This window comes from Labeo rohita, chromosome 23 (genome assembly GCF_022985175.1).
Source record: "Labeo rohita strain BAU-BD-2019 chromosome 23, IGBB_LRoh.1.0, whole genome shotgun sequence".
In the NCBI taxonomy this organism is placed as follows: Eukaryota; Metazoa; Chordata; class Actinopteri; order Cypriniformes; family Cyprinidae; genus Labeo; species Labeo rohita.
Window position 1 is genome coordinate 5099097 of NC_066891.1, and position 12094 is coordinate 5111190.

The window sequence follows — 12094 nt, forward strand, 5'->3', positions numbered from 1 at the left end:
TGCATTGGTAAAGGTCTCCACAGGGGTTAAAGGTCTCTGACCTTTTCCAAACAATTTTAGCTGTGCATTTTCAATGGAATGAGAGATCGTTCTCACAGCACTCTCTTGTAAAGCCGCATAGGAGGGTATTGTCCGAAAACAAATGGAAATCTCATATGCACTCAGAGCTTTTGACAAATCTGAATGGGGACTTAAAGAAGGCTTAAATAAGTGAATCTTCACTGGAGGTTTTATCATGAAATATGCAGATTTGGGTCCACTGGTGAAACCTCTGATAATTGAACAGATGCCTTTTTTTATACTACATTGATTCCTAGTTTATTGAGGGAATTTTAAAACGTTTCTAATGTACAATGTAAAACGACTGAACAGAATTCTCAAAATCATGGAAATCATGGAAATATCAGGGAATTTCTTTTTAAATTATGAGCTTTGAAATATGTATTTGGCTAGAAATTGCTCTACAAAAAATGTGGGATCTCTAAATCAGTTGATTTTTAGATTTTAGGCTTTGCTTTTTCAGATTTTTGTTTTTTATTTTTTGTTTTTTATTTTTTTTTCCGAACGTACACTTTTTTGGTCAAAAATAACCGGCCTACAAGAAATTGCTTATAAATTTCCAAGATTTTATAAATCTTGTATTTAATACTTTTGTTAACTTGTTTTATTTAGCACAGGTTTTTTATTTGGTTTTGTAACTCATTGATTTTAGGCCTCATTGGTCTGATCATGCATAGTTCAATTTTTAGTGAATATTGGTAAAATTATCTACGAGTAAATTGTTTTAATTTGTTTTTTTTTCTCTGAAATATGCAACTGGCTAGAAATTTCTGTAAAAGTTGTGGGAACTATAAATCATTGCTTTTTTAGAATTTTGTGAATTTTTTATTTATTTTTTCTCCTCCTAGCCTTGTTACACTTGTGGTGTTTCTGGTCAGATTTCCTAATAAGCTATATTATGATCAAATCTTGCATTCATTACTTTTGTCAACCTGTTTGCACAGGTTTTTTATTTGTTTTTGTAACTGATTGATCATAGGCCTCATTGATTTGAGCGTCGTACTTCAGTTTTCAAGTTAATATTGCCAAAATGTTTGCTTTTTTTTTTGTTCTGAAATATGCAACTGGCTAGAAAGTGCTCTAATAATTGTAGGAACGCATTCAATTGATTTTTAGACTTTAGGCATTGCTTTTTCACATTTTTGCACATTTTTGTGATTTGTGTTTTGTGAAAATGTTTAGAAATTGCACATTGAGCTAAATTATTAACAAATATGGACGTCAATCTTTGTCAACTTGTTTTCTTTCATTTAGCACAGGCTTTGTATTTATTTTTATAACTGTTTTTTTTTTTTTTTTTTTTTACTTTTTTACTTTACTCTGAAGTATGCAACTGGCTACAAATTGCTCTAAAATTGTGGAGACTTAAATCAATAAAATATATTTACATTTTAGACACTGCTTTTTCAAATTTTTGTACCTTTTTGTGTTTTTTTTTTTTTTTTTTTTTTTTTTCCCCCAACCTTGTTACACTTATGGTGGTTTCTGGTCAAAAATGACAAAAATTTCCTATAAAAAATTTCTTATTTTCTTATTAAGCTAAATTAAAATCAAATCTTAAATTCAATCTTTTTGTGAACATGTTTTATATGATTTAGCACAGGTTTTGTATTTGTTTTTGTAACTGACTGATTGTAGGCCTCATTCATCTGAGCATACATACTTCACTTTTTGAGTGAATATTGTCAAAATTATCTACAAATAATCTTTTTTTTTTATTATATTTTTTTTTTTATTATATATATATATATATATATATATATGATTAATATGATTAATATAATATTATATATTATAATATATAATATAATATATATATTATACATGTAATAATAATAATAAATAATAATATATTGCTTTTTCAGATTTTTGCACTTTTTAGTAGATTTCTGTGATTTATTTTTTATTTTTTTCCTTTCCAACCTTGTTACACTTACAGTGTTTCTAGTCAAAAATGACAAAAAATTATAAATTTCTTAAGCTATGGTGTAATCAAATCTTGTATTCAATACTTTTGCCAACTTGTTTTCTGTCTTTTAGCGCAAGTTTTATATTGATCTGAGCTGATGCACCTCGGTTTTTGAATGACTGTTGAATGAATCATCTACAAATAATGTTTTTATTACTGTTTTACATTGCTCTCAAATACGCAACTAGCTAGAAATTGCTCTAAAAATTGTGGGAACTCTAAATCAATTTTCAGATTTTAGGCATTGCTTTTTCAGACAGACTGCTTATAAATGGCTCAGTATTGTTTTAAATGTTTAAAGTGCTCATTGTATGCATCAGCTACGCTTTTCACATGTTTTTTTGAAATGCATCAGTCTGATTTTCTCTTTATCTCTCTCCGCAGGAACCGTGAAGGTGAAAAGTAGTGGCATCCAAGTTGGAGATCTTATCATTGTTGAAAAGGTTGGTTTGCTAATCAGCTCGCTCATTGTTAGGAATTGAGATCTTCTGACAAATGGCATCTCATACCTCTCAATGCTTTAGCTGTTTACCTTCCCCTGAGATTAGGGCAATTTGACCCCTGTGTGGGGCGGTAAGACATAACAAGCTTTATATGTAGATGTAAAATGAAAGTAGTGCTTGAATGTGCATTTTCAAATCAAAAATGTGTTTTAGCCTCACTACATTTTCATCTGGTAAAAATAAAATATTTATATTGTATTTATTTGTTTATTAAAGTAACCAGTGGATCATTCAGGTCTATGAGCATTTAATGCTGAAAAGAGCTGTCAATCATTTTGAATGACTGAAGCATGTGACCCGAGGCCGCTGGTTGGTTATTAGTAATCCTGCCTAATTCCACTCCGGTATTTAGTGTTGCCTTTTGTTCAACTGTTGCCTTTTTGCCGTGCGGACTGAAGCCTATTGTAAGGGAATTGCGCTGTTGGTTTCCCCCTGCGAAGTCTGAGAACATGAAATTTGAGACGTGTCCGCAGTCTCCAATTACCCACCAGGCTAATTTTCTTAAAAATGTTGATTTTACACAGAAAGACAGCTCACACATGCTGCACTCAATCTGGTTTTGTTAAAAAAGCACTGTAAAAAAACCTTTATTGTTTGTCAGCCTCATGTGTGAATCTAATGACAGTATGTCCAGATCACATTCTTTTCACCCCAAATTAAAAAAAAAAAAAAAGTACTTTTTGCATGTTTTGCATAAAGAAAATGCATTGTAGCATTTTTTTTGTTTTCCTCATCAAATTCTCGTTAACGTCTCTTTGCATCTACAATTTGTTTTGTTATTCATATTATTCTAATTGGGTTCTTGTTGTTTTTAATACAATATTTTGTTTACTATATTACATTAATGTAATGTATTTAAAAAAAAAACATCCACCAAATTCTCTATTTTTTTATTTTCTCCACCAAATTTACTTTTTTCTCATAACATTTAGAATCTTACATTTTATATATATATATATATATATATATTTTTTTTTTATGTCAATTTCTATCAAAATTATAATATAATATATTATATATTTATATTTATGAAGCTTACAGTTTATACATTATTATTATTATTATTATTATTATTATTATTATTATTATTATTATTATTATTGAAAATTTTGTGGAAAATGTGCCTGACTGTCATGAACGTAACATAAAAATTCGTTTTCTTTAAATGTAATTTCTGTTTGCTATTTGGGGTGAAATGTCAGGTTTTGTTATTTTATTATATTATATAAATTAAATTACATAATTGTATTATACTAGTTTTTGCATGTTTTGAATAAAGAAAATGTACTATGGCATTATTTTTTGCCAGCATTCATTTCTTATAAACATCTCATAGCATCTGGAATTTTTTTTATTAAATATATACATATTACTTTAGTTACGTTACTGTTTCTTTTAATACAGTATTTTGTTTACTGTATTACATTTATATAATATATAAACAATATATATAAAAGACTTCACTTTCGTTCTATATTACATAAGATACTTCAATATAATGACTTTTTAAAAATTAAAAAAAAATCCTACAGTTTTTTTGCATTATGGTATTAAAAATTTGGGGTAAATGTCCTTAATTGTCATGAACAAAAATTCTTTTTTGATATCTGAGGTGAAATTTGGTGGGTCAGGTTTTGTTATCGTATTGCATTATATGATTACATAATTTTATTGTACTTACTGTTTCTTTTAATACAGTATTTTGTTTACTGTATCACATTTATATAATATAAACAATATATTTTAAAAAACATTATTTTTTTTACTTCAACATAATTTAAAAAAAAGTTTTTGTATTATGGTATTGAAAATTGGGGGATAAATGTGCTTAATTGTCATGAACATAATGCAAAAATAAATTTTCTTCAAATATATAATTTCTTTTTTGATATTTGGATTGAAATGTCAGGTTTTGTTATTTTGTTATGTGATTACATCATTTTATTGTAATAGTTTTTGAATAAAGTAAATGCATTATGGCATTATTTTCTGCAACATTAAGTCTCAATAACATCTCATGGCATCTGGATTTGATTTGATTTGATTTATTTGTAATTTATTTGAATGCAAATTACTCTAATTAGGTTACTGTTACTTTTAATACATTATTTTGTTTACTATATCACATTTATTAAAATATAAACAATATTTTTTTACATTTTCTATATTACATTAAAAAATACTTAAATATAATAACTTAAAAAAAAAATTACAGTTTTTGCACCATGGTATTGAAAATTGGGGGACAAATGTGTGTAATTGTCATGAACGTAATGCAAAAATTCACTATAATTTTTTGAAGTATTTGAATTCTTCTGACATAGTAAAGCAATTATCTGAGCAGCTAGCTGTTGGTTTGTGGCAAGCGTTGTGTTTCACCTCCAGTGTAATATGTTTGATCTTCTAACCCTAATCTGTGGAAAATCCAATTGGGTTTAATATTTAGCGTTTGCATGTGGGTTATGGGTTACGTATAGTAAAAGCTTAATTGATTAAAAGCGTAGCCCGCGTTTGAGATAGCGAAGTCACGTCCGATGTTTTGAAACATCTGCCGAGTTTAATAGCGTGGTGAATTCATCTTCTAATAACTATAAACAGAGCTGGGAGTGAAGCGAGGGTCAGGCCGGGTGGAACGGGCGGTCAGAGCTGCCACGGGGCACCACCCAGTGATTTGCTGCGGGCCGTACTCTTAAAACCGGCCCAATACTAGTAATTGAGTAGATTAAAGCCAAACTGAACTCGTACAACTAAACCAAGGTGACTGCTGCTGACGACATGCCTGAGTGTGTGTCTTTACTTTTTATCTTTTACCTTGTTTTTTTTTCTCTCTTTCTTCTCCTCCACTCCCTATCTCTCCCTTTATAGAATCAGCGTGTTCCTGCTGACATGATCTTCCTAAGGACCTCTGAAAGAAATGGTAAACATCTGTCGGTCATTCATCCAAATTTCCCAAACAAAAGCGCAGGGGAAATGACATGGCCGCGAGGGCAACTGCATGTAGATGGAGGGATTAGACTAAACCTCGGACATTTAATGAGCTGCGCTGAAATTGCCCAGAAAGATGGCATGCGTTGTGATTTCTGAAATTCTCTTGAACACTGACTGCTTTAGATTATTGTGACCAGACGTGCCAGTTTCCAGTGTCTTGCACATGCTTGTTTAAAACATATATTTAGCATATATATTTATATTTATTTGTAAACATTTTTTTTATATTGATAAATATATTGGCCCAATAGTTATTGCTTACGGGTTCCAAAAATGTAGTTTTGGCTTTTTTTTTAGACAACAAACAAACAAACAAACAAACAAACTTTATGGATAGAACATGTATTTATATTTGTTTATATTTCTAATTATATTAATTGTATGTATTATTTCTATACATTATTTGTATTATTATACAAATAATAATACAGTAAAATTGGTATTATTTGTACATATTTACAATTTTACATTGTACAATTTTATATTGTTTTAGATTTACAGACAGAACATATTTATATTTATATAATTTATTTTTTATATTGTTGTATATTTATATAGTAAAAAAACACATAGTCATTACTTACCAGTTTCTAAAATTTAGTTTCATCTTTATTTTTACTTTATTTTACTTTAACTTTATAGACAGAACATAAATTTGTATTTTTATTTTTATTATGCGTATGTAATATTTGTATATATTTATTTTTACATTTGATTATATTTGTATTGTAAATATAAATATTTACCATATAAATATTTCAGCTTAGAATAAAAAAAAATAAATAAAAAAGACTATTAAAAACAATCACAAAGAAACTTTTTGGACAGAACATATTTTTATATTTATATTATTTGTATTATATATATATATATATTGATTTATATTTATATAGTAAAAAAGGCCCCATATTTATTACATAACAGTTTTTTTATTATATGCATGTATTATTGTATATTTATTTTTATATTGCGTTATATATTTATATAGTAAAAATAGTTATTATTAATAATAGTTATTATTTCTAAAACTCAATTTCATTGTTATTTTTAGTTTTGGGGGAAAAAATATACAGGACATGAAAAAAATATATATATATTTTTTTATTATATGTATATATTATTTGTAAATATTTATTTTTACATTGCGTTATATTTATATAGTAAAAAAGGCCCCATAGTTATTACTTACCAGTTTCTAAAATTCATTTTTATTTTTATTTTTGGTTTAGGGGGGAAAATGGACAGAAAATAATATTATTTATTTATTTATTATTATTTAAATATATATATTTATATATATATTTATATTTTTTTATTATTGTATGTATATATATTTATTGTATGTATATATTATAGTTTTGGTGACGAAACAAATTATGGACATAACATAAATATTTATTTTTTATTATATGTATATATTATTTGTCTATATGTATTTTTGTAATGATTTTATAATGATATGGTAAAAGGCCCCAATTCAGTTTCATCTTTATTTTTATTTTTAGAATAAAAAAATGTAATTAAAAACAATCACAAACTTCACGAACAGAACTTTATTTATATTTATATTATTTATTTGTGTATATTTATTTTTATATAGCTTTTTATTTATATAGTAAAAAAGATATTTACCAGTTTATTACATTTGTTCCATTAAATTCATGCAGAAATTATTTAGGTGATTAACATTATTACCAATTTAATTTGACATCATTGTCAACCGACATAATTTGCTGTGTACTGATGACTAAATATAATTTAAAGCATGATATTCCATACTTCATCACTTTACTACATTTACCACGATCACAAAGCTAGTAAATATGCCCCTATTTTCTAATTCATTTCGTACTGATAAATTGACTTTTGAACTAGAAATATCCCTGGTTGTCATTTCAGAAATCTGCCGACCTCACTGTAGATCCTGTGTTGAGACTCAAGTGATGCTCCTTTTGTCTTTCAAATTTCAAAGTAGCCAGAAGGAAAATCAAGGCATGCAAAGTAGCAAAAATTTTAAAGATGAGACACAGCAAACAAATTTAAAGTGCCATCAGCAACTTGAGCAAATCGAGTACGGCATTAAGGTGTTAAGTTATTCTAGGTTACTAGGTGGTTACCTGCTAGCCCAAATTGTTTTCTAGGTCATAAAACAACCTTTTAGCCTCATTTTTGTGGAATTTGGAGTAGTTACTAATTGGTCTAAATAGATCCGATGAACCTTTTTTGCTCACTGGTTGTGCTGGAATTCCGCCTGGCTGAGATTTCCTTTTTCTGGGGGGTGGAAGTTGCCAGTAGTAGTTGATGTGTTAGTTTTACGGGAAGGGAAGCATTGTTATCTGCCCCGCAGATGGACACCATTAGGCAATTATTAAGAGTCCAGGGTTGAATGGCAGAGCGACATATCTTTAAATGAGTGGGGGCTGGGTGGGTGACACGCTCTAATGGCAGCACTAGCTTTAGGCTTACTGGAGTTGTTTGCATGACTAGCAGTTCGCTTTGGCAGGCCAACACATTTTGTTAGAAATGTATGAACGGTATTAAATTATTCAGTAAAATAGAAACGTCTTTTTGAGTTAGAAATGTTACGTCACACTGCCCTCTGGAGTTCATGAGAAAGACATATATAATATAATATAATATCCTGTTTTAAAATGTTTACAGAAACAATGTTGATATCAATGATATCAAACTGACTGTTCTGTTCTAAAATATTTAGATACATATTTAGACATTTTGTTTCTGATTTTTGTCATTAAGGCTCCTGTTTTCTGAGGACGGATCAGTTGGATGGAGAAACTGATTGGAAATTGCGCCTCCCTGTGGCCTGTACGCAGAGGCTCCCTACTGCTGCTGTGAGTTTAGTCTGGGATTCATTTACATATTGTGCTCATCTAGGAAAATTCTGAAAAAAACAGTAGTATTGTGAAATATTATTTTAGTGCAAAATAAGTGTTTTGTATGTGAATATATTTTAAAATGTAATTTATTCCCGTGATGAAAAGCAGAATTTTCAGCATCATTACTCCAGTCTTCAGTGTCACATGATCATCAGAAATCATTCTAATATGCTGATTTATTATCAATGTTGAAAAAAGGCCCCATAGTTATTACATACCGGTTTCTAAAATTCAGTTTCATCTTTATTTTTAGTTTTGGGGACAAAACAATTATGGACAGAACAGAAATATATTTTTTCTATTATATGTATATATTATTTGTATATATTTATTTTTATGTTGCTTTATATTTATATAGTAAAAACAATAACAACATAAAATAGCATTTAAAAGTTTATGGTCAGTAAATGTTTAGAATAATTTATATTTATAAGGTAAAAAGGCCCCATAGTTATTACGTACCAGTTTCTAAAATTCAGTTTGATCTTTATTTTTAGTTTTGGGAACAAAACAATTATGGACAGAACATTTTATTTTATTATATGTATGTATTATTTGTATATATATTTTTTTGTAATGATTTATATTTGCATTGTAAAAAAATCCCAGTAATATTGTGAAATATTATTTCAATGTAAAATAACTTTTTTAGGTGAATATATTTTAAAATATAATTTATTCCTGTGATGAAAAGCTGAATTTTCAGCATTATTACTCCAGTCTTCAGTGTCACATGATCCTGCAGAAATCATTCTAATATGCTGATTTATTATCGTTGTTGAAAAAAGTTGTGCTGCTTAATATTTTTTAAACTGTGATACTTTTTTCAGTATTTTTTGATGTATAAATTGTTAAAAAGAGCAGCATTTATTTAAAATAGAAATATTTTGTAACAATATAAACTAGCATTTAAAAGTTTATGGGCAGTAAATGTTTATAATAATTTATATTTATAAGGTAAAAAGGCCCCATAGTTATTACGTAGCAGTTTTTGAAATACAATTTCATCTTTATTTTTAGTTTTGGGGAGAGAAAAATTATGGACAGAGCATAAATAGTTTTTTTTTTTAGTATATGTATATATTATTTGTATGTATTTATTTTTATGTAACTTTATATTTATATAGTAAAAAAGCCCCATAATTATTACTTACCGATTTTTAAAATTCAATTTCATCTTTATTTATAGTTTTGGGGACAAAAAATTAGGGACAGAACATAAATGTTATTTTTTTTTTATTATATGAATACATTATTTGTATATATTTATTTTTGTAATGTTTTATATTTATATGGTAAAACAACTATAATATTTTGAAATATTATTTTAATGTAAAATAACTGTTTTTTATGTGAATATATTTTAAAATATAATTTATTCCTGTGATGAAAAGCTGAATTTTCAGCACCATTACTCCAGTCTTCAGTGTCACATGATCATCAGAAATCATTCTAATGTGCTGATTTATTATCAATGTTGAAAACAGTTGTGCTGCTTAATATTTTGTTGCAACCTATGATAGTTTTTTCAGGACGGTTTAATAAATAAAAAGTAAAAAAGAACAACATTTATTTAAAATAGAAATCTTTTGTAAACTACCATTTAAAAGTTTGTGCTCAGTACATTTTTATCCTTTCTTTTTTGAAAGAAATTAATACTTTTATTCACCAAGGATGTGTTAAATTGATAAAAAAAAAAATGATAGCAATTTTGAATAAATGCTGTTCTTTTTAACTTTATATTTATCAAATAATCTTGAAAAAAAACATCACAGATTCCAAAAAAAAAAAGGCAGCACAACTGTTTTCAACATTGATATTAAAATTAATAAATCAGCATATTAGAATGTTTTCTGAAGGATCATGTGACACTGAAGACATCAAGAAGACACAAGTAATGGCTGATGAAAAATCAGCTTTGCATCACAGGAATAAATTACATTTTAAAATATATTAAATATATTTAAACTGCAATAATATTTCACAATATTACAGGTTTTTTTTCTGTATTTTTTATCAAGCGCAGCCTTGATGAGCAAAAGAGAAATCTTTAAAACACATTAAAATCTTATTGATCCCAAACTTTTGAACAGCAGTGCATTATTATATTAAAAGTCTTAAAAAGCATTGGCTTTCTGCATAAATTCATCACAATATTAGTTCTGATATTCAGCTCATTCACAACAAATGTCACACTAACCTAGCAAAGGTCTTTTTTGTTTCATTGAACACATTAATTCAAAAGTCAACCATATTGTCATGTTTTTGCACATTGCGTGGATTAAATTAAACAGTTAATTTAGAAAACAACAGTGACACATGTAGACTGTCAACAGTCACAACGGTTAATATGGACAGTAAATTCGAACTGAATACAGCATAAAAATATATCAGGTAAATATGAAGAGTTTACTTGCAAAAACAGATACCTCCATTTTTTTTAATTTTCAAAAATCATGTTTTTTTTATTGTTTTATTGTGTTAGTTAGCTTTTTAGTTATTTTTACTTAGTAAAAGTAACCCAACTGCAGTTTGATTGAGATTAATTGGAATGCACAATGAAAAACATAATTTTTGAAATTTTGAAATCTGTTTTTGCAAAAAACTCTGCATATAGATGATAGTTAAATATGTATAGAAGATGAACAGCTTTATATGTTTGAAGCCTTTATGTGTTTCCACAGGATCTACTGCAGATCAGGTCATTTGTTTATGCTGAAGAACCAAACATTGACATCCATAACTTCATCGGTACCTTCACTAGAGTAAGTACACAACTCATCGCTCAATTATAGCCGTGTCAGAAGGGTTGCGCATTTTGAAAATGAACAGATCCACATTATTTGACCAGCTTTGTGTTTTGCATCTGACAGGAAGATGGAGACCCTCCAGTCAATGAAAGTCTGAGCATTGAGAACACTCTCTGGGCGAGCACTGTCATTGCTTCTGGTAACCAGCAGAAAATCATTTATAAAAATAATATATAATATATATCAGTCCCTCCAGGATTATGCAATTTTGCAATTGCAGATTTGAATGCAAAACCAAGCAAAGTTGCATTATTTGCGGCAGCTTGCATTTTTGCAATATTTGTTACATAACTCACCCACAGAATGCCTGATTTCTATATGTGACACTGGACCACAAAACCACTGATAAGGGTCAATTTTTTGAATCTGAGATTTATACATCTGAAAGGTGAATAAATAAGCTTTTGATGTATGGTTTGTTAGGGTTGGGCAGTATTTGTCCAACAACTATTTAAAAATCTAGAATCTGAGGGTGCAAAAAAACTAAATATTTAGAAAATTGCCTTTAAAGTTGTCCAAATTAAGGTCTTAGCAATGCATATTACTAATCAAAAATTAAGCTTTGATATATTTATGGCAGTAAATTTACAAAATAACTTAATGAAACATGATCTTTACTAAATATCCTAATGATTTTTGGCATAAAAGAAAAATAGATTATTTTGACCCATACAATGTATTTTTGGCTATTGCTACAAATATACCTGTGCTACTTAAGACTGGTTTTGTGGTCCAGGGTCACATATTATAGCATATTATTTAACTAAATATGCATTTTATTTTAATATTTCAAGTGAATGGAATCACTGGTAATACTACAAAAATGATTATTATTGGTGGGTTTTCACTGAAAAACAACAACCAAGC

At 28.0% G+C, this 12094-nt stretch overlaps 1 protein-coding gene across 1 annotated transcript in view; it reads left to right on the forward strand.

Annotated features, from left to right (window-relative positions):
• Positions 1-12094, forward strand: part of LOC127155037 (probable phospholipid-transporting ATPase IIA) — a 75488-nt gene that overhangs the window by 8964 nt on the left and 54430 nt on the right. The window contains exons 5-9 of the mRNA XM_051096986.1: positions 2414-2472; positions 5398-5449; positions 8278-8372; positions 11102-11182; positions 11291-11366. Coding sequence (XP_050952943.1) covers positions 2414-2472; positions 5398-5449; positions 8278-8372; positions 11102-11182; positions 11291-11366 — 363 coding nt within the window. The remainder of the gene's footprint in view (positions 1-2413; positions 2473-5397; positions 5450-8277; positions 8373-11101; positions 11183-11290; positions 11367-12094) is intronic.